This window comes from Phymastichus coffea, unplaced genomic scaffold (genome assembly GCF_024137745.1).
Source record: "Phymastichus coffea isolate CEN01 unplaced genomic scaffold, Cenicafe_Pcof_1.1 PCOF00186, whole genome shotgun sequence".
Classification (NCBI taxonomy): domain Eukaryota; kingdom Metazoa; phylum Arthropoda; class Insecta; order Hymenoptera; family Eulophidae; genus Phymastichus; species Phymastichus coffea.
Window position 1 is genome coordinate 165,855 of NW_026706997.1, and position 24,448 is coordinate 190,302.

A 24,448-nucleotide genomic window follows, 5' to 3' on the forward strand; every position below is an offset into this window, starting at 1 on the left:
AGCTGAGGGGACGTTGTCATTCCCATCGAAATGCTCGTTGGAACGTTTGTCCCTGAAGAAAAAAACGCAGCAAACCACATTTCCGTTTATTTTTACACAGATCTATTATTTTCAAAGCACAAACATTATTACACGTTTGTCCATAGTGGGCATGTAGTGTGATCAGTGGAATTTATTAACGGTAAAGGGTAATTCGGCTTCGCGCCAACGCTGTAGTTTATTCGATCGAGGTGCTTCGCAGAGAGTCGAGGACGTTCGATACGCGAGCACTGGCACGAGAAACTCCCGGACGAACGAGCGCAGGCACCGACATGGCCCCTCCGTCGAAGACGTTGCGACTGCGATCAGAGGACACAGGGAAAAATGATTAAACGTCCATCGGCTCGCGATAATTTCGACAACGTACCGCCTGTCGGGCGGGAAGGCGAGAGGGCGGACGCCCTACCCCCCCGCGATAAAGTAGTTACGCTCGGTGTCCCTGCAGCCCCACTCGTCGCTCCTGTCCAGGCAGTCGTTCACCCCGTCGCACAGCTGCGTCTTGGGTATGCACCTGCCGTTCCGACAAGCGAACTCCCAGTCGGGCTCGCAGCGGTGCACCAGCCACAGCTCCTTGACCAGGTGGTCGGGCTTGCACGTCCGTCCGCCGAGTTTGCCGGTCAGGCGCTCGCCGCCGGGGCAGCCGCAGCGGCGCGCCAGTCCCGGCCGGGACTTGGTGCGCGGCACCGCGAAGCAGAGCTTGTCGCAGGCGGCCGCCGAGGCGCAGGGGTGGCGGGCACCCACCTCCGCCGCGGCGGGCTGCCTCATCACGGCCAGCGCGTAGAAGCCCTGGCGCTCGGCCGTGGCGATCTCCCTCATCCGCTTGCCGTCCGCCTTCCTCAGCGCCACCAGCTTCTCGAAGCCCGCGGCCACGGCGTAGATCCACTCGCGGTGGACGGCGAGCGCGCTGACGTCGTGCAGGTACGGGGTGCCGAGGTCGAGCACGCCGCTGCCGTCGAGCGCCGCGTGCTGCACGCTGGAGTTCCTGCTCGCGCGCTCGGGGTCGTTGAGGCACCAGTAGAGGCGGCTCTCCGGCGCGTCGAGGGCCAGCCTCAGCGAGGCGTGTCGGCGCGGCGCGTGGATCGTCGCTGAAAGTCACGAGGATCGCTCGTCAAGAGCCGGCCCCGGTGTCGGCGGGGGGCCGCCCGCGGCGCGCGCTCACTCAGTCCCGTGCCGTCGGCGTTCACCCTCTTGATCGCGCCGCCGTCGTAGAAGTACACGTGGCCCCTGCTCGGGTGCGCGACCACGTCCCTGGGCTCGGCCAGGCCGTCGAGCAGCGTGCGCCGATGGGAGTAGTTCCTCGCGCTGACGACGTTCAGCGTGCCCGCGGCCAGGTCCGTGTAGTAGAGGTTGCGCGCGAGCCAGTCGAGGCTGAGGCTCGCCGAGCCCTCGTAGCCGACGACCGCCTCCGTCGCGCCGCTCTGGCGATGATGAGGCGCGCTCTCTCGTCATCATTGTCGCTCGGTTGCGAGCCGGCTGCACTCACCTTCGCGTCCCCCCTGTAGATGGTGCGGCTGTTGGCGTCGGCGAAGTACAGCGCCTTCGCCTCGAAGTCGCTGTCGACGCTGAGGCTCAGGCTCAGCGGCCGGGCGAGCGAGAGCGCGATCTCCGCGCCGAGCCGCAGCCCGCGGCCCCGGATCACCTCCCGGTGCGAGTACAGCAGCAGCTCGTTGGCGAGGGTGCAGCTCTTGGCGTCCTCGCCCAGCAGATTGCCGGCGTAGCACCTGCAGCTGGCGCCGCCGGCCGAGGCCAGGCAGGCGTGCTGGCAGCCGCCGCTGTCCGCGTCGCAGGCGCTCCGCTCGGCGGGCGCCGCCCGCCGCGAGCCCGAGTCCACCGCGCGCAGGCTGCTCGCGCGCACGTCGCCGAGTATCGTCTCGGCGCTGCGCCGGCCGTCCGCGCGCTGGATCGCCTCGCCCGTCAGCAGGTAGAGCTGGCCCTCCGAGTGGGCGATGCCGGCGACGCTCGTCGACTTGTCGTGGTAGACGAGGCGCCGCGACTCGCCGACGTAGCTCGAGCTCTCGATCGCGCGCACCTCGCTGTTCCACCAGTAGAGCGTCTTGCCGGCGAGATCGAGCGCGAGGCACGCGATGGACGACAGTGCCGTCTTGCGGATTATCGGAAGCCTCGACGCGCCGTCCAGGTTCATCCGGATGATCTGCCGGGGCGGACGAGTGGGCTCAGTGGCGCCCTCGATTTCGCGGCGTCACCTACCTTGTCGCTGTCGGCGACGAACAGCAAGGCCGCGTGCGGGTCGAGGGCGACGCCGCTCGGCCTCGCCAAGTCCTCCGCGGCGACGATCACGTGGTTCTTGCCTCTCAGGCTGAACGCGTCGACCTTTCGACCCAAGCCGTCGGCGACGTACAGCCGGCGGCCGAGGAAATCGACGGCCAGACTGAGTGGCTCCCAGGCATCGGCGGCGCGTTGGATTATGGCGCTGCTGGAATTGCCGTCGTGCCAATTGGCGGAGTAGACGCAGCTCCCGGCGATCCAGAAAACCATATTTTCCGAGTGATCGTAGTCCACGTCGACGATCGTCCCATTGCTCGAGGCTATCGGTCTGCGCAGGTTCGAGCCTGGCTGCAGTAGGCTGATTTCGTTTCTTTCGGCTACTAGGAACTTCAAAGTTGTGCTCGTCTCCTCTGAAATCACAAAGATGCCGCTTGAACCTCGTTCGACGCATTCAACGATATAAAACGTACGGTGTAACGAACTCGGAGGCACGTTTTTTAATGTACTTACCAAAGGCCTTCGCGTAGGTTACGCACACCGACAAAGCTAACAAAAGCCATCGTTCAAATGAATTCTGATTTATTCTGGCTTTATTGGAATTTCCAACCATTGCTCCGGATTACGACATCCACGTTACTCGACAAACTCAGGCGGCTTGGGATTACTTTTCAATTGGACGTGCCGAGTGTTCATCAAAACTCGATTAGCGTCGGCTGCTGCCAGCTACGCGAAAGAACCTGTTGGCTTTTATCGGCAGGCTTTTCAGCAACAGACTCGCGACCCGCAGAACCGTGGTTTTATCGGTGAATTATGCGTTATGCAAATTTTACGAGCGAATAGTTTCCTCGTTAATTGGCATAGAACAGAAACGATCGATGACCGAAAATATTTCTTACGTACGATGGCATTTCCGCGCGAACTTTGCTTTGGCTCTGCGAAGCATTCCAACATCTCGAGTCTGCAATAGAGCCGCGCTTTCTTTCGCGTGTCGTCAAATTGAAATTGCGACGTATTCCAGCCGTACAATCGAGCGGATCGCAGACGCCACGAAGCGCAGCTCGTTTACACAGTTCACGTTTACTTCACGAAAAGCACAGCAGACGTTGGCATTGACGAGCTAAGCAAATATTGCCGCAGCTGGGAGCGAAGCGAATCTAGACCGAAGGACGATATTTCAAGTTGCCGAACGCTATCGCAGCAGTTATTCGACCTCGGCCGAGGGAAGGCTGTTTTTCTCTCTGCGAGCGAACGTTTCAACCGGCGCGTCGAGTCCCGTTTCCACTCGCGAGCGACATCATGAAGCTGAACGTCGCGTTGACGGGCGTAGCTCTTTGCCTGAGCCACGCGTCGGCGCTGACCAGTGAGTGGGGCGTCATTCGAAATCGATCATCGTGCAGCTCCGACACACGACTAATTGATCTCTGCTTTTCCCTCGAAACAAATCGCAGGTATCGCCGAGCAAGCCGCCGCATCGGCGAGACAATCGCACAAAGGTAACGCACTCCACTTAGCCTCGGCAACTCCAGCAGCAACGAGCCAATTGAACTTGCAGGCAGCTCCTACGTCTCATCGAACGCGACGACGCTGTTAGTCGCCGAATCTCAACAGATAAGCCTGATCACTCTTGAACCTCCGACTCGTCGACTGGTCAATCGCACGCCGTACCTCGGTGGTATAGATTACCATGCGCGACGGCAGCGCGTCTACTGGAGCGAGATGGCGACCGGCCGCGTGAACACGGGAAACCTGACCGGCGTTCAGGGCTCCTCCAACCAATCCGTCGTCGAGTTGAGTCCAAAAGTGTGGCGACCAAGGCGCATCGTCATCGACCCGACGACCGACAACATGTACGTGCTGGACTCGCGAGGGAAGACGATCCACGTTGTGGACTTGACGAGGAGGTGGAGGACCGTGATCAGCGAGGGCGAGCTGAAGGCGCCGACCGACATCGCGATCGACCCCGAGCAAGCTGTGATGTTCGTCGCCGATCGGACGAGGGTCGGTATTGCGAGGCGCCGTCCGCGAGCCGACGAGCAACCTCAACGATTCACGATCGTGTTTCAGATACTCAAGTCGAACATGGACGGCAGCGGCTCGACGGTCATAGTCATCGGCAAGCGTTACCAGATAAGAGCCTTGGCGCTGGACACGGCCAGCAAGCGGATCTTCTGGTCGGACGTGAGCTACCACCGCATCAAGAGCGCCAACTACAACGGCATGAACGTGCGGGTGCTGGTGAAGAACGAGATCGGCCACGCGTACAGCGTGCTGGGGCCGGCGCAGCTGGCCTACTGCCACGGCACGCTCTACTTCTACGACGACGTTTACCGTAAGATCTCGGCGGTGCAGGTGGAGCGCGGGGTGCGCAAGAGCGACCACCTGACGCTGGTCTACCGCCAGCTGAGCGTCAAGTCGCTGAGGGTGCTGAACTGCGACGACGGAGCGATAGCGAAGGCGCGGAATCCGTGCGACGGCGCCAAGTGCGAGCAGATGTGCTTGACCGCGAGGAAGGTCGGCGACGGAGTCACGAGCGTATGTGCCTGCGACGTCGGCACGACGATTGCCGAAGACGGCACGAGCTGCTTGTAGCTGCGCGCGTCACGGCCTCCCCGCTTTTACATGTTTCGATCGACGCCTCTCTCGTTGTCGCTTACTTCGCTTGCGTGCGATTCAACTTGTAGCCGCTAACTTGTACAATAAATAGCCTTGCATTGGCCGCTCGCACCTGCACTCCCCTTTCCTCCGTACCACAGCGAAGAGATGCCAAGAGTAACGCATCGCGACGAAATTTCGCTGTCCTTCGAAAATGATGCGTTCGAGCACGCTGATTTCTCTTCGGATTGGATCACTGACCAGATTGCGCGGCGCACCCGAGCCAAACGCCACGCGATTGCTCGTCATTGCCGATCGAAGCTCTGGATCGTCGCGCCTAAGCGAAATGCGAACCGCGAAGCAGGGCGCGGCAAATCACGGCCAATGGGTTTGTCGCATCTCGCAGGGCGGCTACTGTACGCGATCGTCGTCGACAGGACGTGGGCGAGTTTTGGCGATCGTACAGTTCGCGACCCAGCAGGTGAGCGCGCAAGCGAGTCGCCCGGTCGGTACGGAATGAGCGATCCGCTGGGGCCTGCGAGCCCTCGGAAGATCGACGTTGCTGTATCCTGTCGGTCAACTGGATGCGAACAACTGTGCTCGATCGGCAAAAAGCTCGCGGGAAGAATCGTCGGCAAGTGTGCTCGCGATGCTGCCGAAAAGCTGCTCGCACGAATCGCACGAAATCATTGTGCGGGGTGCTACTTTACCTGGATTACCAGTAGAGAAAAGCACACTGTAAAAATATTGCTGCGGCTTTCGCCAGCGGCACGTTTGAGCAGTGCGCGATAAAAAATACTTTACGAAGAGCGCGCACTTCAGTCGTTCCCTTCTTCGCGCCGATAAACGTCAAGTCGACGAAATTTACAGTTTAGCTGTATTGCAAAGCTGCGTTGATCGAATAATATGACTGGAAAAAGCGACACAAGTGACATCGCGAGTTTCAATGGAACCCACGTTGCGAGCAGTGGTTGATGGAAACCAGTTTCACCCTTTTTTCTTTCTTTTTCCCGCGAGTCTTGCGGTCGTAAACGCCGCGCCCAAAAAAAAAAAAAAAAAAAAAATTAACGCAATGCGAAGGGAATGGCGAAGATCGGCGATCAACGCGATCTCGCGAATGAAAATAGTCGGCTGTAGCTTTCTCGAAGAGTCGGTGCGTCGCCGAGTTCACTTACATCGAAATGAACGATTCGACTCGCGAATAGTCGCGCGAAGTAAGCGAGAATGCCAATTTATAACTCGCGCAACCAGTACCGCGCTCTGAGGTTTGATAAAGAAGAGGAGAGGCATCACTATACGCTCAAACCAGTTTCACCCTTTTTCCCCTTGCCTTATCCTTGTTGCTAGCCAAGAGTCGCAGTCTTGAACGTTAGTCGCGCAGAGGCAGACGCCACAGCGATCCTGCACAATGATTCGCCGGGGCCTGTTAATTTTTGCGATTCTCAATGTATTTTCCGACGCAACGATAGTTGTTCAGACGGACAAAAGAGGTAAGGAAACTTGGAAATCCAAGCGAACGAATAATCAGTTCTCGGAACCTCGACAGTAATAACCGACACGCCAGACGACAGTTCAGTGCACCTGCTCTACATCAAGGACACGGCGGGCCTCTTACAGGTCGCAAGCTCCAACTACGGCGTGACCGGCGACTTCTCTCAAGGCATCGACGGCATCGCGGTCGACTATCACTACCCTCGCAATCTGATCTTCTGGTCGACGAGCAAAGGCGAGATATTCTCCAGCCCGTTGCAGGAGTCTCGAAGCCTCGGCCACGTGGACGACGCGAGGCTCGTGTACAAGGAGAGCCGCTGGTACCCGGAGTCCATCGCCGTCGACTACGTCAACGACAGGCTCTACGTCCTGGACACCAAGTCCAACACCGTGCGCGCGTCCAACCTGAGCGGCGGCGAGCAGCTGGTGATGGGCGTGGGCCGGCGCAACTACCGGCCGAAGCAGCTGGAAATCGACCCGCAGAGGGGCTACCTGTTCCTGCTCGACGAGGGCGAGCCCACCTCCGGGCGATACGCGCACGTGAGCACGCGGCCGCGGCGAGCCGCTCGCCCGACGCCGACCACTGAACGATGCGCTCTCTGCGCGCGCAGGTGCTGCGGATGAACCTCGACGGCTCGCAGCCGACGGTCGTCGACCCGCCGCCGGTCCACCTCGAGCTCATCACGGGCGCGATGACCCTCGACCGCGCGCGCTCGCGCGTGCTGCTGTCGTCGCGCAGCCAGCGCAGAGTCATCGCCGCCGACTACGACGGCAAGCTGCTGGACACGGTGGTCGACCAGCAGAACGGCACGCTCGGCATGAGCGCCACCGCCGACGAGCTCTACTGGATCAACGCCGCCTACTGTGCGTCGCGCCCCCCCCCCCCCTTCCCCCGAGCCGTCACGCACTCTTTGCCGCGTTCTTGCAGATAACAGCGGGGTGGCCTTCACCGACGGCAGCGTCTACAAGTGCGACCTCGCCAAGGACGCCGGCCGCTGCCTGCCCAACACCACTCGCAAGCTGCACGAGAGCTTCGGCACGGCCTACGTGCGCGCGGTGCGCGCCGTCGCGCCCCCCCTCGGCGAGCTCGCGCCGACCAGCGCCGGCTGCGCCGCCGGCTGCCAGCACCTGTGCCTGCGCTCGAGCTGCCGCTGCGCCGTCGGCCAGCGCGGCGCCGAGCGCTGCCGGCCCGTCGACGAGTTCGTCGTCTACGAGGACAGCAAGGTCGTGCGGTCGATCTGCCTGCCGGCCGAGGACAGCAGCCGCTGCCAGGCCTTCGTCCCCTTCCTGGCCGGGCTGAGGCTCAGGAAGACGGAGCGCACCGGCTTCGACTACGACTCGCTCACGAGGTGACTGTGGCCAACGATCGCTCTCGCGGCCTCCGACGCTCGCTTAGAACGCGCGTCTCCGACGTTCCAGGGAACTGTACTACGGCGGCAAAAATGCCATTTACCGCGCGGACCTCGACACCGGCAACTCGACCATTCTGCTCTATCAGCGCGCGGTGTTCTTCGGGCCGCTGGCACTCGACTGGATGACGAAGAATCTTTATTACACGGAGATCGAGCAGCGCGGAAACGTGTCGTTCTACATCCTCAAGGTGCTGTCCGCGCGCCCGGACGTGGACGCTGAAAAGTCGAGCTCCATGCTGTGGGAGCTCGGCAAGATTCACACGATGGCCACGTGCCCGTGGAAGGGTTACCTCTTCCTGTCGGTGTTCCACAACGGCGCCGGGAGGTTCCACATGAGACGAATCAACGTGGACGGCACTGATATGACGGTAAGGTCCACTCGGCTTTGTCGCTCGCGCCTACTCCCTCGCGAATTCCAGTGCGGCATTGGTCAACTTTTCTCGTCGCAGATCCTGGCCGGTCTCAACGACACCACGTTCTTCTCGATCGACCATCCGAATGAAAAGCTTTACACCATCAACAATGTCACGTCGATGCTCGTGCGCTCGGACTTTGACGGCCAGCAGATCGAGAACGTAAGCCTCGTCGAGGGCGTCGCAGACGTGACTGGTTTCCTCGTCAACGACCGTGTGATCTACCTCAAGTATCGATCGCGCATGATCAAGCTTGACAAGCAAACTGGAAAATCACTGGGCGAAGTGGACTTGGAGCCGTACGACAGCGACATGTCGATGAATTTGAAACTGCACAACGCGACGATGTTTGGTATTTACGACGCGAACCCGTGCGCAACCGGCAACGGCGGTTGCGACAACTTCTGCTTCGCTTTGTCGGGGAAGGACGGCTCGGGCTTGAAAAAAATTTGCCGATGCTTCGACGGTGTCGTGTGTCACGGTGACACTCGCTCTGGCATGGAATTGGCCGAGATCATTAAGAATAAAATGTGAATGACGTTCGCGCGCGATGATTTCGCGCTGACGATGGATCATGTTGACTGATATTAATGATTTTTAAATATTTTTCGCTTTAAATATATACTTCATTTTTTATGCGACGCCTGTACAGTCGTACTTCAACTATCATTTTTTTCAATACATGTGCATTACTAGATAAATAATAAAAATAGCTTAGTACTTGAAAACAATTGTGTTACATTCATCATGCTGATTACCTGTAATTTCCGATCTAGAGGAAGAAGCTTTCACAGTAACGATTGCAATCTGTAGATTTTAAATATCAGAAATTTGACTTCGCAATGACCGACGGTTCGATTAAATTAAAAGCTGTCTGCTGTTACCCTCATATTTGAACAGATGTTGAAGATATTCCATTTGTTGATGCTTTGCACAACTGTAGAAGAATGAATTTGAAAGATCTTGAGAGGTTTTGTCTTTTTATCGTAACTTCATTGTTTCTAGGTGTTAATGAATTTAAACATATCAATTTATTATTGTAGCAATTTAATACTTCTCCTTTATGTCTATCACTTGAATTATAAATATTGTCAGCCTACTGGCTGTTATCGAATGTATTTGAAATTCATTGAATGAAATTACACAGTAAAAGGAAAATTTTATACAAAATATACGATATTTTTCCAAAACTTTTTGACATAGAAAATAATCTATACATGACAACTGTCTATTTTACTACAATCACAATACTTTTTATCAAAAACTTTGTCGAAATGCAATGAATTGAAAAACTTAAACGTAATAGCTTTACGAAGATACCAGACCTATGTTTCTTTAAATTATGTACTGATCTATAAGATAGAAAATAATATGTATAAAAAATTTATTGTAGTCGATAGTCTTGACGGAAAATTCTTTAAAGCTCTAATGGAAAATGCCGTGTTAACATTTAAAATTTCCTGGTGAATAAAAAGGCACTCCACAATTTTTTTCAAACTACAATGAAAATATTTCAATTCCATTCATCTAACATCGCTAGTTTTCCAATTTCACGTACTAGTAAGCGATATTTTTTTGGCCATCTCTATAACATAATTCTAAGTCCACTTGAAGCAGTATCTACGTATAATTTTCACAATAATTCTATAGTAGTAGTCGTGATAAGAACATTTACAGATCGTATTTTTAGTTTTATATGCCTGGCCGTCTACAAGCACTCTTATTAATTGGGGATTATCTACTTATTAAAAAAATTAAATTATTTCTTCTAAACTTGCATATAAAAATAACTCAGCGTATTCACGATTAAAAACTACACGGATCTAATTTTGTTCTCATTCAAAATCTTTCATTCAAAATTAACATACTTTACGCATCATGTTACTCATATGGTCATCGCGTATTTACAATCATGAATACATTCTAAATGCTCATAAACATCAAGTAACAAAAAAAATGTCACCGTTTAAGAGTTGTACGAAAAATCACAATTTCATTCACTCGACAACCTGCATGTACAAACTCGCCGGATCCGTAAGGTTGAAGCAGCTAATCGGCGCTAAACTTCCCCCCCCTGGGAAATTAAAATCATGCATGCTAAATTTTACATGAGGATCCTTGCCCAGTGTGCCAGACTCAACAATCACTTTTTTAGCTTCGTAGACAATGCCACTGAGTTTCCCTCGATCATCTATATGAATCTTCTCGCAAGCACTGTGAAAAGACTTGTACACGAACGACGAGCGAATGACGAAAGCTGCCCTGATGCTCGCGTCTTCTGCATAGGTCCACGCAATACTGTAGTCGGTGAATTCGCCGCCTTCTTTGCCTATCGACCATAAGAGAAAAAAAAACGATTAAACTACTGAAAAATTACTGAATTTTTGCAGAGAAAACAATCGCATCACCTATAAACAGAGTATTCTTGTAGCAAGCCAAACACCTGACACTACAGAAGTCTACGGGATCAATATCGTGCTTAACCGACAACCAAGTATTAGTATGGCCATTAAACATGTACAAGCTGGATATACAGATAATAATAACACCATCTATCACACAAGAAGGTGGCGTATCAGTGAAAGATTCGGCAATATCAGGTGCTCTGGTCCAGGCACTGGTGTGTAGATCCAACACCTCTACAGAGTTGGTTTTCAGACGATAGCGACTTACTCCACCGATGAGAATTAACTTGTTGTCGACTATTGCAGCGACCATATGTCTTCGAGCTTTCCGCAATCTGAAAATGGCGTAACTCTGCTTGAATCGTGCGTACTTGTCAAATGAATGAATTGTCAATCGTTTACCTTGCAAGGTAATACCACTTCCGCGAAATTAAACAGTACCGCCAAATGTTCATATTGAATTTACAGGAACCAAGTCTCAGCTCACCGCCGATTTTATAAACGCTGAATCCTGGAAAGCAAAAATGATCCGCATTGGAGTTTTCGTCCCGAGAAATGTCGATGAAAATTAAGCGTACCTCTGCCAACCAGTCCAACGCCAGCGAGATCCTTGCCGCTATCGTCTACTCTCCAAACCTCGACGACCTCGCTGAACCTCGGAGATTGTCCCTCGTGGAAAGCGTAAATCGTCTTAGTGTGCAACTCTCGCACGTTGAGTGCTTTGTAAGTCTCGACGAAGAAACATTGCATCGTCTTGGCTTGCCTTTCCAGACTACGCAGCAGTTGCTGCAATCTTGCCAGCTTTTCTTGCGCTTCTCTGTTATCCACGACCATTTGGCTTCTCTTGTCTATCACCGACAGCAAATAACTCTGCTGGCAGTTGATATTGATGTTAGCCGCGAGCTTCAAAAAGTCAACCAACGGCAAGCTCAACAGTTCGTCCGTGGGAATTTCGACGAATCTCTCGAGACACGCCGCGAATGTAACATTCGTCAAGGCAGTGAGGCTCAATTCTCTTGACATTCGCCATATGTCCAACAAGTGAGTTGGTTTCAGCCAGTGCTGCACTATTATGTCACTCAACTCAACACTCAACTCATCTACCGAGTAAATTATACTCAACTCGACAAATTGTTTGAGAAGTAGGTAACTGTCTGAAAGGTATTTTTGGAGTGAGATCTTAATCTGGTGGGATTCGTCGTGTAATGCATGCGGTGGATCTTCTTCGACCCAATCGCAGAAATCCTGTAAAATTTTTATTAATAATGTGTATAATAAACGAACAATTTTGGAAATTTTTGTTAACAGAAATTTATGCCATTCTGACGATGAATTAAATAAACGAGTGAACGAATTATCATTAATTTCAAGCTTGATAATGACATATTTAGTTTACCGTTCATGACAATTAAAATGATAATGGAAATAGTAAATTGTAATTTATTGAATAGATGAGTGAAATTTGATTGTTCTAACATAATCGATATCTCCTAAATACTTTTTTTAAGTAGTAAATAAATCAAGTATTCTTAATTCCATAAAGAAATATTGACAAAAATAATAAAAATTTAATTGTTCAAAGCTTGAACGATTAATGTTATAAACAATAATAACGAACAAACGTCACATGTTAAAGTCCCAACTTAGATTACATCATCGATTAACTTGAAAGCCGTTTCTCATCCTGACTCGAATAAAAATAATACACTTCAATACTAGTGCAATAAAATGATTTGAACCTCGTGTAGACGTTTGTGTCAGAGCGTAACGAGGGTGAAATCACTTTATCGCACATTTGTCTAACTTTATTTTTCCATAGATGACACGTGCGAGATGAAGTTTGAAGCACACTTGCTTTCCCGAATGTGCGTAAATCAAGTCCTCGTGTACGGAGCATGTCGTTCGACTCACTCCAATCACTTCGATTATGAAAAAAAACAATCACTAATCACCTGTATGACAATCGGATCAAAGTTGTACAGCACTGTCTGTTCGTTAGCCTTGGAGTCGCTGAAATTATGGGAGAACAGCGAATGAAAGTAACGACTTTTATCGATGATCCTTCTCTTGTCAACCTGGAACCTACGCCCGTCCAAGATCAACGTTATCCTCGGGCTCTCGGTCATTTTTTTCGCATCGCCGACAATAAACAAAAATGCGGCCTCCCTTTGCGGCGAATAACTCCAGTATTAAACACGCATGCGCACAATACTGAGGTTAGGTTGGGCGCGACAATTCAAATTGCGCAAGGATTACTCGACAATTAGTATGGCGGGGGATAAGTATGTTTCTAATAAGCAAATCAGAAGATTATACGTAGGAAAGCATAAAATTACGTTTTATTAAATACGAATACGATAAATTACAAGCTAAATATAAACGATTCATTTATTGTGAATCGCTGGAGGAGCTGCTTGAAGAGTCAGTAGACATGACCTCAACATCTTCAGCCTCTTGTTTGTGAGTATTTATAGGAACATGTCCTTGTCCAGGAACATTAAGATGAAGGTCACCCGAAGCTTGCCAAGTAAACTGACTTGGAGCTGTGAGTGGCTCTGCAGTGTGTCCAGTCCTGTTAAAATCTCCAGGAAGATTCATATGAGGTCCTATCATTTGCCCATTTGATGGAATATCACTCATTCTTCCAAGAAAACCACGTCTCATTTCTATGTCTGTAGGGTAAGGTCTTCTTTGATCACCTTGCTGCCAAGTGAGCGGGGCACAAATTGCATTGGATGCGCTAATTCTGTGAGCAAATTTGATCAGCTCTTCTGAATGCACCGGTCGCTTGTTGGCTCTGTCTATAGACTTGAGCTTCTGCTTTGCTTGATAAATGGCAGTTGCCAAAATTTGCTCAGCTTCTTTGAGTTGCCTCTGTAAATTCTGAATCTCTTGATCTTGACGATCTACCTCCACTTTAAGGGATTCCATCTTGAGATTTATTTTGGCTTGTTCATCAGCTTTTACCAAAACAGCTTTCAATTCATTATTTTTTGAAACTAACAGTTCAATCAACTGTGTATGTTCTGTAGTAGATAATTTTAAATGCTTCTGAGCAATGATATTTTCAATTAATTCTTTGGATATCAATTCAATGTCGTCTATTATAGACAGCAATACATCACATGTGCTTCTACTTGACGACATTTTATATTGGCTGCGATTTCTATATACACAATGTACAATACATACTACAGTCAATCCTCAATCAATATAATAAAATTTACAACTACTATAACCTGAAAAAAATATTGTTAATAGATGAAAATCATGTAATAACCTTTTACGATTGATTCAGAAATTTCTTATTATTATAATTTACCTATCACCGTTGAATAGTAAATCACAGTCATGCATTCTATAATAAAAATCAATTGTGAAACAAAAGTAGCAAGCAACGTAAACACAGTAAAGAGATGAACTACCTGAAGCTGAAATGCAAAAGTTCTGACACTGTCGAGAAGACATCAGTTCTGACGTATGACGTTTGAAAAATGAGCCACTGCGCAGCGTCTAGCGCACATTAATAAATTTTGAAAGGCGCGTATTTTGAAAAAAAATTAAAAAAAATTAAAACAAATAAATAAATTTATAACTATCTGATTTTCTGGTGCTTTGCTTCAGCCATTATCGGATAACCAAGTATGTCTTATGGCAATAAACTTGATACAGTTATTAAAGCTAATTTAGCTATATTATATAGCATCACGGGATGGCATAGAGGAACAGTTTAATTTATAATCAAATAAATTATAAGTAATCACACGCAACAATATAAAATATAAAAACTGATACGGCTTACTTGGCAGATATTGAATTGTAAAAAAATGTATTTAATTTTTCTAGAAAATTTATTAAAACTAAACGAGCACATTCAATTATGATCAAAACTTTCATTTTCAACACCTCTCGTGGTTACAAACCATAAAAATGTTTACCTCTTGTGAAGAACGAAAATTCAGCTTGACAAGACATTTCGATAATAGGTTATAAAATCATCATATTGCTCCGTGATTAATTTCAATAATTTATGTAATAATAATTTATAAAAAATAAAGTGTAACAAATAGGTAAAGTAAGAACTAAGGATTATTCATATATAATTTTCCAAAATTAGCAAAAGTTAATTATTATCTACCTGTTACCTACACTGATTTTTTAACGGAGTCGCTGCTATCGTTTTTTTTTAAATATTCGAACGAGCAAATTCTTTTTCGTATATACCATACATACTTTAACTTTTAAGTGAAATATTTTGCAAGCGTACGTTTGCCTGCGAAAATTATAAAATGGTTTATTTAACGAGAAAGAATTTAAAAAAAGTTACAAGTGGTGAGTACATTTAAAAATGTTATGATTTATTGAACATAAATAAGTATGTTTTTCCTATAAGCTTTAATATATGATTTCATAGATAACTTGATATTGATGGAGTCTCTAATACTATTCGATATATGGCTTACAATGAAACTCCGATGGCTCTTGGTACAAGTTTTCCAATTGATAATCCCATTAGTGAAAATTGCTTCCATCGTGTGTATTAGCATTCGTGAGTACAAAAATATCATTTTTTCATCGTGGTTCAATAACATTTTTGACAATAACTTATATAAATACGATTATTTGTTTAAAGTTGCAATATTATACGTAAAAGAAGACGGCAATCTAGCACAACTAACCGATGAAAAAAACCATTTAATCATTGATAGATTTTCAATGCCCTACAAGAAATCGATTGTCGGTATAGAATCGTGCAACAATTACATCTACCAATATTTTAAAAACAAAGCGCTGCCAGATTTCGCATCGGAAGCTTCGGGAGCTCTGATCGTAGGCACACCCGATACGAAAACTTACAACGAACCTAAATCGCTTCAACTAACGGTGCTCGGTTTACCTGTATGGAAAGCTGGTTATTATACTCCACGCAAAGTTATTCAGGTAAGAGTTTTGATGCAATAATTAGTGATTTGAAAACAAACTGCATAACACTTTACAGTCATGGACAGAAGCAGGAGAATGTTGGGCTTTTGAAGGATCGCAAGGAAAGATTATAATTGAGATGGCTTATGAAATTGTTATTGAAAAAGTTACTTTGGAGCATATCCCTGTGAGTGCTGCATTAACCGGCAAGATAGATTCTGCTCCAAAGTCGTTCAAAGTCTGGGTAAAATAATCAGTTCAACTCTCTAACTGCATCAATTTTTCAATAATTTTATTTTTACAGAGTAAAGTATCAGATGAGTTCGTTGATATCGGCACATTTACTTATGACGACAAAGGACTACATTCACAAACATTTGAAATTAAGGTACCATTTTGTATTTTTTTCACTTTAATTATCATGATTACCACAAATTATTTAATACTTTCAGAAAATTGATATGCAAACTGTACCCATAAAAATAGTCATGTTAGAAATTCTTTCCAACTACGGGAATTCATATTACACTTGTATATATCGATTCAGAATTCATGGAAAAATTTATTCTTTATCTAAAGAATAAAATAATTTTATTTAAAAACCAATCTTATCAAAACAAATCAAATTCTGAATCAAATAAATCTTAATTAGTGAGTATTTGTATAAGATCAAAGCTTTTTATTTCAGGTTTTCTTTTTCAAACAATTAACTAATGTCAAAAATTGTAATAAGTTTCTCTAAATTAACTTCTGATATATATATTTTCGTAATAATATTATTGGGCAAATAATGAAAATTTATTTCTCTAAATGCTTAGCAACTTTTCAAATTACTAAAAATGAAAAATTTGTTATGTAACATAGAAACAATTAAAATAAAAAATCGTCTTAGGAAATTTCATCAGGATGTGAAAAAAGAACAGACAATGTTTTATATAAAGAGTTGTACTTTAATATAAATCACCGTAGTAATATATCAAATATACTTTCACAATCATTTTCTAGATCCCAATCTTCTGCAGAAGTGTCGTAAAAACTACTGTTTTTTTTAATTATAGTATTATTTAATATTATTTTTATTTAATATGAAACTAATTTGTTAGTTGGTAGTTCTTACTTTTCGTTGTTGCAGAATAATTCCGATAATTGCGATGGACTGGTTGTCAGTGGCTAAATTTCTGATAACTCTGATTCGCTCAAGACAATTTATATAAAAAAAGAAAATTAATTTAATATTTAATATATTGCTACAACAAAATAGCTATTAAAAAGAAAGACTTTTCAGAAAAGATTAAGCCATATAAGCAACATTATTTATTGAAGTCCTGAATATCATCATGATGCATAAAGATAATAACTTACATTTTAAGTAATAATATAACCTGAATCTGTTTAATAAATACATCAAAAGTTAAGTATCGAACAGTAATATAGTCGGTCACCAATCTACTGGTTTGTGACATATAAATATCGGAGAAGCAGGCCAATGTTGCAGAATGACGTAAATAGTTTCCATGTTGCAAATTCTGGAATATACGATAATCAATAGCTTTGGTTCCCTGCATACAGTCTATGAAAATTAAATTAATTAATAATTTAGAAAGATAATATGACAGAAAAGCTACTAAATTAAGATTTTGAGAAGCGATTAAGCCACTTAAGACAACATTAATTATTCTAGCCCAGATTATTGTCATGTAATAAGAATAATATTATTTGAATGTTAACTCAATTCTCTAGATTTCTTAGTAACGATTTCAATAGTGAAACGTAGAATAACGAAAATGCATTAGTTACCATAACAATCTTGATATCAATATGCAGATCACCTGGTAAATCAAATGATTGAAATAAATTGAATAACTGTATTGTATAATTATAATAAATAAATATTACCGTCAACACGTTATTATGAAAACTCTTCATTTCATTTCAATGTAATTTTGTTTTCAAAAATGAAATCCATATTTTACAAGCTGCATTATTGAAAAACAGAAAGCTAGACATCTTTTCTGACTGTGGATATATTAATACTTTTAAAGATCAAATATCAACAAAAAATGTAGTAATTTGAAATCAATAAAATCTTTATACATATTTTAAAACTAACATTTAACATATAAACATGTTCAACATATAAAATGTTAAACATCCAACAACATTTACATGAAAAAGAAAAATTATAAAGCATTTCAAGGGTATAAAAATATGAAAAAATAAAACAGTGTTTTAGAGAAAGAGTTGCCTTTATTACAAAACTCATGTATAAAAGGCGACCGTAGTCATATTTCTTAAGTGTTGATTGCGAAACCGTTTACCAGTTGCCGTTGGTGGTACCACCCCAGCTCTGGGTCGGAATGTGGTCAACAGCTGGTGTAGCTGCCGACCAGTCTTCTTGAGGCTGTAAACAAACAAAAGCCCATGAGTGATGGTTGTAGATCATTACATGATTTATTGAAAGCTATCGTGAACTTACTGTGCCCCAGTCGGTGTTAGCAGCAAAAGGTGCAGGTGGTGCGCTAGCAGGTACAGCAGCGGCAGGAGCGCCAACAGCGGCAGCTGGTGCATTAGCGGGAACATCATCGGCCCAGTTATCTGCGGCTGGTGTATTTGGGTCGGCATCAGTAGTCCATGTCTCAGTTGGAACAACTGCCTCCGTTGGAACATACTCTTTGACAACTGGAGCCAATTCCTTAGCTGCCAATTCTTCCTTGTCAGCCTGTGAAAAATATGAAAAAGTATGTAGACCAACACTAGTTCAAAGATTACTCTAACATTTTAGAATTATATACAGAATGTTAAATAATGAATCATTGTAAGTCATAAAATTTACTTTCAAACAACAGTTGTCATCAATTTTAACCATTGATTAAATGATTATGTGGTAAAAATTTCCTAATGATAAAATGCAATGGATTAAAATATACAAAATATTTACCTCTTCAGGGTCTCTGTAGAAGAAAAGATCGACGACTACGTCCCATTTGATCTCACGCGGAATGGACCCACGAAGACGAAGTACCTCACGGGCAAGCAACCACCACATAAGACCAACACTGTGGAAACCCTTGTTGTTGCATGGGATGGCGATGTCAACGAAACGCAGAGGCGAGTCAGTGTTGCAGAAAGCAATGACTGGGATGTTGACATAACTGGCTTCAGTGATAGGCTGATGGTCAGTGGCTGGGTCGGTGACAATAAGCAACCTTGGCTCTCTGAAGGCAGCCTATAAGAATTATAATTCAAATGAAAAAAGGAAAAATAAAAATGTTGAAAAATATATCGAAATAAAATTTTCAGAAAAGATTAAGCCATATCAAACAACATTATTTATTCTGGTCCTGAGTGTCATCATAATAAATAATTGTAGTTAATTCAAGATAAAATTCTCTAATTAATGTTCCATATATTTAATTAATTACCTGAATCTGATTAGTAAATGCACCAGGAGTAAAACGTCCAGCAATGGGAGTGGCACCAGTGTGTGCTGCAAACTTCAGAACAGCACGCTGACCATATGGTCTACAGCTAATGACAAAAACCTCGCTTGGATGTTCAATAGCACAAACAGCACGAGCAGCAAGCAAAAGTTTCTCCCATGTACGACGCAAATTGATAATGTTCACTGAAACACCTGAAGAACAATGAAATTGTAGTAAAACTTGATTAATCAAAGTAATTTGCATAATAAATAACGTTTACCATCAACACGCTTCTTGAAAACATACTGTTCCATTTGGTAATTAACATTGACAGAGCCTGAATGGGTGTGGGCACACAACATTTTAGTAACATCATCCTCTTTGAGGGCTAATGCATCATATCCTCCAGACATGTTAACGTTGATAATGAGCTACGATACAACCTGGAAAAACGAATTTGGTTATTAAATAATTCATACGAATCCAACTAGTGACGTTACTGAACAATGTAAAAAGTGACGATAACAAATGCATCAAATCGTATTTATTTCCAATGAAAATTCAATTTTTATTAGACATGAATTTGAATAACCAAATTTCGTGTATTTAATTTAGAAGTAGCTTTACAACGCTAACAAATTTAACCGTTGCACAGCAAAATAATAAGATTAATATGTTGCATCCCTTTTGTGCACCTATCAATTTGAATCTTTATTAATGTAATATGTTGATCTACAAACGTATTCGCAAGTAAACAATAAAAATATTCTGTTAACATATATTATACAGTTGTACGGCATTATTCATGTAGGTTATGTTCCACGTGTAATCGTACACGTGTTTGCAATGTTGAATTAAAAATAAAACACTTTTTTACGAAGAAAAGTTTTATTGTCATTGGAAATTAAACATACTCTTTTCTTAATTAAACAATTTTCACTGATTAACGCTCATTAAAAGAATGAGAAATTTAAGAAAATAAAGCAGAACTTACGTTTATTAATGCCACTTGGAGATTTCCAGTGTAGGAAAAAACCGGAAGTTAGATCATCGCTCGTACACATATATTCGGGTGTCGTGAATCCGTATAATGCTAGTCAAATTCGCAACTAAATAGATTATAAAACTTATCATTTTCTTATTTATAGTCTATACAAACAAGATAGAATTCATAAAGTAATGCATTCAACGTATGAAACCATAATTATTGATTATATTAAAGTGCGATTCGATGAAAAGTACTGGAAAGTGTTGGCTCTTTATAAGTGCAGATTTTCCGGCACGATAGTGATCCGAGCATTTTTTGATCGAAGAATCATATAAGTGATACGCTGCGGCAATTAGACGTTGATGGTCAACACTTCTAAAACAGAGATAGTTTATCGAGACGCACTTCCAATTTTACAGCTTGTCTCTTATTTGATGTCTGGTTGGAAAAGTTTAGGGTATATTATGATGTGAGAGAAAACAATGTGTTGCGAGGGTCATGTATTATTTCTACACTGTGAAACTAGCAGTCCCTGATGAGAAAAGTTTCGGTAAAGATAATAAAACTGTTGGCCAACTCAATCTAGTGATCTAATGATCTAAATCAACTCTCTTTAGCACGGAATAATAGACGGATTAAATCTTTATACAAATGGTTGAAGCACGTAGTGTTCATTCTCGGTTGAAAATATATCGTGATTCGAGTCTTGCTCAAACCAATATACGATCATTTGAAACTCGCACGCGCGTATCACAATCGTGTCACAAAAAATTATGAATCTCTTGAACAGGCGGTTCAATGCTTCAAATGCTGCCGTCGATGCACGTTGTTTGGAGCGAGAGTGTTGAAGATGTCGTAGCTCAACAACTAGGGCGAGAACAAGCTAGACGACGATGAAGACCACAACTTCTAAAATTGGAAAACATTAAATGTTCTGCTGTATCTGAATCGTACGAGCGATTACTCATACGTTATCACTATTGCTTTGACTCTGCTGAAATCTATGTATTTAACATAAAATTTAAAAAATTAATATTAACAAAATTGAACATTAACATTTCGGAATAAAATGGCTAATTAAAAAATATTTTACCTAATTCTTGTGTCATTTAGCGCCACCCGAACCAAACGTCTTGAGGCTAATTGAAAGTAAAGGTCAAGGATTTACTCGTTCGGAAGTAGCATTTATTAAATCATTTTCTTAACTATTTTTTGTATTAGAATGAGATACAATAATAAATTCAAGGTTTATCTTTTTACAAACTTTCCCGCTCATGATATTTTCAAGTAGTTGAATGAGTGATTTATTAATGTAATAAAATATTATTAATCACACTTTGAAATGTACAATGAATAATTATAAAATCATACGATGATTACAATACTCTAACAATAGAATTTACAATTATTTATATCATTTATAAATAATAAAAATAAGAAGTTGTATAACCACTTTAGTTGCTCATTTGACAAGCATTGGACGGATTCGTGACACCCGTATACGCCTGATGGCTTAACTTTCTTTCCTACGCTGGAAATCTCCAAGTGGCATTAATAAACGTAAGTTTTCCATTATTTTCTTAAAATTCTCATTTTTAAAATAACACTAAACAGTGAAAATTATTTCATTAAGAAAAAAGTATGCATAGTATCCAATGACAATAAAATTTTTATCCGCAAAGAATTGTTTTATGTTTAATTTAACATTGGAAACATGTGTACGAATCCACGTGGAACGTAACCAATATGAATAATGCCGTACAACTGTATAATATATTTTTAACAGAATATTTTTATTGTTTACTTGCGAATACGTTTGAAGATCAACATATTACATTAATAAAGATTCAAATTGATAGGTGCACAGAAGGGATGCAACATATTAATCTTATTATTTTGCTGTGCAACGGTTAAATTTGTTAGCGTTGTAAAGCTACTTCTAAATTAAATACACGTAATTTGGTTATTCAAATTCATGTCTAATAAAAATTGAATTTTCATTGGAAATAATTACGAGTTGATGCATTTGTTATCGTCACTTTTTACATTGTTCAGTAACGTCACTAGTTGGATTCGAATGAATTATTTAATAACCAAATTCGTTTTTCCAGGTTGTATCGTAGCTCATTATCAACGTTAACATGTCTGGAGGATATGATGCATTATCTCTCAAAGAGGATGACGTTACTAAAATGTTGTGTGCCCATACCCATTCGGGCTCTGAAAATGTCAACTACCAAATGGAACAGTACGTTTTCAAAAAGCGTGTTGATGGTAAACAATACTTATTATATTAATTTCTTCAATTGTATTTAAGCTTTACTAAAATTTATTAATTTTCAGGTGCTTCAGTGAACATTATCAATTTGCGCCGCACATGGGAGAAACTTCTGCTTGCTGCTCGTGCTGTTTGTGCTATTGAACATCCAAGCGAGGTTTTTGTCATTAGCTGTAGACCATATGGTCAGCGTGCTGTTCTAAAGTTTGCAGCACACACTGGTGCCACTCCCATTGCTGGACGTTTTACTCCTGGTGCATTTACTAATCAGATTCAAGTAATTAATTAAATATATGGAACATTAATTAGAGAATTTTATCTTGAATTTACTACAATTATTTATTATGATGACACTCAGGACCAGAATAAATAATGTTGTTTGATATGGCTTAATCTTTTCTGAAAATCTTGTTTTGATATATTTTTCAACATTTTTATTTTTCGTTTTTTCATTTGAATTATAATTCTTATAGGCTGCCTTCAGAGAGCCAAGGTTGCTTATTGTCACCGACCCAGCCACTGACCATCAGCCTATCACTGAAGCCAGTTATGTCAACATCCCAGTCATTGCTTTCTGCAACACTGACTCGCCTCTGCGTTTCGTTGACATCGCCATCCCGTGTAACAACAAGGGTTTCCATAGTATTGGTCTTATGTGGTGGTTGCTTGCCCGTGAGGTACTTCGTCTTCGCGGATCCATTCCGCGTGAGATCAAATGGGACGTTGTCGTCGATCTTTTCTTCTACAGAGACCCTGAAGAGGTAAATATTTTGTGTATTTTAATCCATTGCATTTTATCATTAGGAAATGTTTACCACATAATCATTTAATCAATGATTAAAGTTGATGACAACTGTTGTCTGAAAGTAAATTTCATGACTTACAATGATTCAGTATTTAACATTCTGTATATAATTCTAAAATGTTAGAGTAATCTTTGAACTAGTGTTGGTCTACATACTTTTTCATATTTTTCACAGGCTGAGAAGGAAGAATTGGCAGCTAAGGAATTGGCTCCAGTTGTCAAAGAGTATGTTCCAACGGAAGCAGTTGTTCCAACTGAGACATGGACTACTGATGCCGACCCAAATACACCAGCCGCAGATAACTGGGCCGATGATGTTCCCGCTAATGCACCAGCTGCCGCGGTTGGCGCTCCTGCCGCTGCTGTACCTGCTAGCGCACCACCTGCACCTTTTGCTGCTAACACCGACTGGGGCACAGTAAGTTCACGATAGTTTTCAATAAATCATGTAATGATCTACTATCATCACTCATGGGCATTTGTTTGTTTACAGCCTCAAGAAGACTGGTCGGCAGCTACACCAGCTGTTGACCACATTCCGACCCAGAGCTGGGGTGGTACCACCAACGGCAACTGGTAAACGGTTTCGCAATCAACACTTAAGAAATATGACTACGGTCGCCTTTTATACATGAGTTTTGTAATAAAGGCAACTCTTTCTCTAAAACACTGTTTTATTTTTTCGTATTTTATACCCTTGTGCTAGATTGCCGTCTTTTTTACGTATAATATTGCAACTTTAAACAAATAATCGTATTTATATAAGTTATTGTCAAAAATGTTATTGAACCACGATAAAAAAATGATATTTTTGTACTCACGAATGCTAATACACACGATGGAAGCAATTTTCACTAATGGGATTATCAATTGGGAAGCTTGTACCAAGAGCTATCAAATTCAAAAACAATTTTTCTTGCTCTACTCGATAAAAAAATGTTATATTATTTGATCGTCGTAATCATTGTCAAATATACACATAACTAATTCCGTTGATCTTTTGTTCTTTATTTAAAACTGTTGTCTCGACATGGCTTTTCTTATCTTACAGTAGTAAATAGTTGAAGTATGAATGCAATTTTGCAAAAATAAATCTCCCATTGATATAAAAAAAGATATTAATTGTCATGAAAAGTATTAAATAGACTTGTTATTATTTGTTATTCTATGAATAGTTTTGCAGATTTTATTCATTGGAAACCCCTTTGAGGCCACCAATAACAATGCATAAACGAAGTAATTTTCACCGTAAATACGTGAACGAACCAAAGGAAATCGATAGTCGTCGAGTGATTTTTTTGAAACGACAGAACAGACGAACTGCCGCAAAAGTCAGCGCGAGCCATCAACAGGTGGGCGTCCAACAGCTTCTTCCAAGCACAGAGAAGACGCGCAGGCAGAGCGAAAGTTAGTCGTCTATTTAGGGGAGGTGCACAAAAGTCGCCATCCCCCCC

The 24,448-nt window shown here is 43.4% G+C and overlaps 8 protein-coding genes across 8 annotated transcripts; 4 read left to right on the forward strand and 4 right to left on the reverse strand.

Moving 5' to 3' along the window:
- Positions 1–441: 441 nt before the first annotated feature.
- LOC131673619 (low-density lipoprotein receptor-related protein 2-like) lies at positions 442–2,875 on the reverse strand. Its single transcript, XM_058951740.1, has 5 exons — positions 2,776–2,875; positions 2,248–2,675; positions 1,523–2,191; positions 1,199–1,457; positions 442–1,124 (listed from the first exon to the last, which is right to left on the reverse strand). Exons 1-5 carry the CDS (start codon positions 2,873–2,875, stop codon positions 442–444), a joined length of 2,139 nt encoding a protein of 712 aa, XP_058807723.1.
- Positions 2,876–3,403: 528 nt separating this feature from the next.
- On the forward strand, positions 3,404–4,924 carry LOC131673612 (low-density lipoprotein receptor-related protein 4-like). Its single transcript, XM_058951726.1, has 4 exons — positions 3,404–3,625; positions 3,714–3,758; positions 3,818–4,263; positions 4,330–4,924. Exons 1-4 carry the CDS (start codon positions 3,562–3,564, stop codon positions 4,852–4,854), a joined length of 1,080 nt encoding a protein of 359 aa, XP_058807709.1. The 5' UTR covers positions 3,404–3,561; the 3' UTR covers positions 4,855–4,924.
- Positions 4,925–7,166: 2,242 nt separating this feature from the next.
- Positions 7,167–8,707, forward strand: LOC131673620 (low-density lipoprotein receptor-related protein 4-like). The gene is made up of 4 exons (XM_058951741.1): positions 7,167–7,212; positions 7,277–7,697; positions 7,768–8,128; positions 8,210–8,707. The coding sequence occupies exons 1-4, from the start codon at positions 7,167–7,169 to the stop codon at positions 8,705–8,707; spliced, it is 1,326 nt and encodes a 441-aa protein (XP_058807724.1).
- Positions 8,708–9,219: 512 nt separating this feature from the next.
- Positions 9,220–12,745, reverse strand: LOC131673605 (uncharacterized). The gene is made up of 5 exons (XM_058951715.1): positions 12,531–12,745; positions 11,157–11,823; positions 10,981–11,089; positions 10,582–10,913; positions 9,220–10,502 (listed from the first exon to the last, which is right to left on the reverse strand). Exons 1-5 carry the CDS (start codon positions 12,702–12,704, stop codon positions 10,171–10,173), a joined length of 1,614 nt encoding a protein of 537 aa, XP_058807698.1. The 5' UTR covers positions 12,705–12,745; the 3' UTR covers positions 9,220–10,170.
- Positions 12,746–12,901: 156 nt separating this feature from the next.
- On the reverse strand, positions 12,902–14,037 carry LOC131673611 (mediator of RNA polymerase II transcription subunit 4). Its single transcript, XM_058951725.1, has 2 exons — positions 13,901–14,037; positions 12,902–13,817 (listed from the first exon to the last, which is right to left on the reverse strand). Exon 2 carries the CDS (start codon positions 13,723–13,725, stop codon positions 12,967–12,969), a length of 759 nt encoding a protein of 252 aa, XP_058807708.1. The 5' UTR covers positions 13,726–13,817; positions 13,901–14,037; the 3' UTR covers positions 12,902–12,966.
- Positions 14,038–14,867: 830 nt separating this feature from the next.
- LOC131673621 (klaroid protein-like) lies at positions 14,868–16,085 on the forward strand. The gene is made up of 6 exons (XM_058951742.1): positions 14,868–14,910; positions 14,993–15,127; positions 15,212–15,519; positions 15,578–15,745; positions 15,806–15,889; positions 15,954–16,085. Exons 1-6 carry the CDS (start codon positions 14,868–14,870, stop codon positions 16,083–16,085), a joined length of 870 nt encoding a protein of 289 aa, XP_058807725.1.
- A 1,643-nt stretch (positions 16,086–17,728) lies between these two features.
- LOC131673615 (small ribosomal subunit protein uS2-like) lies at positions 17,729–20,018 on the reverse strand. Its single transcript, XM_058951730.1, has 6 exons — positions 19,918–20,018; positions 19,204–19,366; positions 18,924–19,135; positions 18,440–18,727; positions 17,978–18,220; positions 17,729–17,902 (listed from the first exon to the last, which is right to left on the reverse strand). The coding sequence occupies exons 2-6, from the start codon at positions 19,334–19,336 to the stop codon at positions 17,816–17,818; spliced, it is 963 nt and encodes a 320-aa protein (XP_058807713.1). The 5' UTR covers positions 19,337–19,366; positions 19,918–20,018; the 3' UTR covers positions 17,729–17,815.
- A 1,372-nt stretch (positions 20,019–21,390) lies between these two features.
- Positions 21,391–23,661, forward strand: LOC131673614 (small ribosomal subunit protein uS2-like). The gene is made up of 6 exons (XM_058951728.1): positions 21,391–21,471; positions 22,023–22,185; positions 22,255–22,466; positions 22,663–22,950; positions 23,170–23,412; positions 23,488–23,661. The coding sequence occupies exons 2-6, from the start codon at positions 22,053–22,055 to the stop codon at positions 23,572–23,574; spliced, it is 963 nt and encodes a 320-aa protein (XP_058807711.1). The 5' UTR covers positions 21,391–21,471; positions 22,023–22,052; the 3' UTR covers positions 23,575–23,661.
- Positions 23,662–24,448: the final 787 nt, after the last annotated feature.

Bases quoted from the DNA above. Each gene is read 5' to 3' on its own strand.
- LOC131673614 (XM_058951728.1), top strand. From the start codon at position 22,053: ATGTCTGGAGGATATGATGCATTATCTCTCAAAGAGGATGACGTTACT. The intron at 22,467-22,662 runs GTAATTAATTAA...TAATTCTTATAG, and splicing joins CATTTACTAATCAGATTCAA to GCTGCCTTCAGAGAGCCAAG. The intron at 23,413-23,487 runs GTAAGTTCACGA...GTTTGTTTACAG, and splicing joins CTAACACCGACTGGGGCACA to CCTCAAGAAGACTGGTCGGC.
- LOC131673605 (XM_058951715.1), bottom strand. From the start codon at position 12,704: ATGACCGAGAGCCCGAGGATAACGTTGATCTTGGACGGGCGTAGGTTC. The intron at 11,090-11,156 runs GTACGCTTAATT...TTTGCTTTCCAG, and splicing joins CGTTGGACTGGTTGGCAGAG to GATTCAGCGTTTATAAAATC. The intron at 10,503-10,581 runs GTGATGCGATTG...TATGGTCGATAG, and splicing joins CAAGAATACTCTGTTTATAG to GCAAAGAAGGCGGCGAATTC.
- LOC131673621 (XM_058951742.1), top strand. From the start codon at position 14,868: ATGGTTTATTTAACGAGAAAGAATTTAAAAAAAGTTACAAGTG. The intron at 15,520-15,577 runs GTAAGAGTTTTG...AACACTTTACAG, and splicing joins CTCCACGCAAAGTTATTCAG to TCATGGACAGAAGCAGGAGA. The intron at 15,746-15,805 runs GTAAAATAATCA...TTATTTTTACAG, and splicing joins CAAAGTCGTTCAAAGTCTGG to AGTAAAGTATCAGATGAGTT.
- LOC131673611 (XM_058951725.1), bottom strand. From the start codon at position 13,725: ATGTCGTCAAGTAGAAGCACATGTGATGTATTGCTGTCTATAATAGAC.
- LOC131673620 (XM_058951741.1), top strand. From the start codon at position 7,167: ATGAGCGCCACCGCCGACGAGCTCTACTGGATCAACGCCGCCTACT. The intron at 7,698-7,767 runs GTGACTGTGGCC...CCGACGTTCCAG, and splicing joins GACTACGACTCGCTCACGAG to GGAACTGTACTACGGCGGCA. The intron at 8,129-8,209 runs GTAAGGTCCACT...TTCTCGTCGCAG, and splicing joins TGGACGGCACTGATATGACG to ATCCTGGCCGGTCTCAACGA.
- LOC131673612 (XM_058951726.1), top strand. From the start codon at position 3,562: ATGAAGCTGAACGTCGCGTTGACGGGCGTAGCTCTTTGCCTGAGCCAC. The intron at 3,759-3,817 runs GTAACGCACTCC...TTGAACTTGCAG, and splicing joins GGCGAGACAATCGCACAAAG to GCAGCTCCTACGTCTCATCG. The intron at 4,264-4,329 runs GTCGGTATTGCG...ATCGTGTTTCAG, and splicing joins TCGTCGCCGATCGGACGAGG to ATACTCAAGTCGAACATGGA.
- LOC131673615 (XM_058951730.1), bottom strand. From the start codon at position 19,336: ATGTCTGGAGGATATGATGCATTAGCCCTCAAAGAGGATGATGTTACT. The intron at 18,728-18,923 runs GTAATTAATTAA...TAATTCTTATAG, and splicing joins CATTTACTAATCAGATTCAG to GCTGCCTTCAGAGAGCCAAG. The intron at 18,221-18,439 runs GTAAATATTTTG...TATTTTTCACAG, and splicing joins TCTACAGAGACCCTGAAGAG to GCTGACAAGGAAGAATTGGC.
- LOC131673619 (XM_058951740.1), bottom strand. From the start codon at position 2,875: ATGGTTGGAAATTCCAATAAAGCCAGAATAAATCAGAATTCATTTGAA. The intron at 1,458-1,522 runs GTGAGTGCAGCC...CATCATCGCCAG, and splicing joins TCTACAGGGGGGACGCGAAG to AGCGGCGCGACGGAGGCGGT. The intron at 1,125-1,198 runs GTGAGCGCGCGC...CGTGACTTTCAG, and splicing joins CGCCGACGGCACGGGACTGA to CGACGATCCACGCGCCGCGC.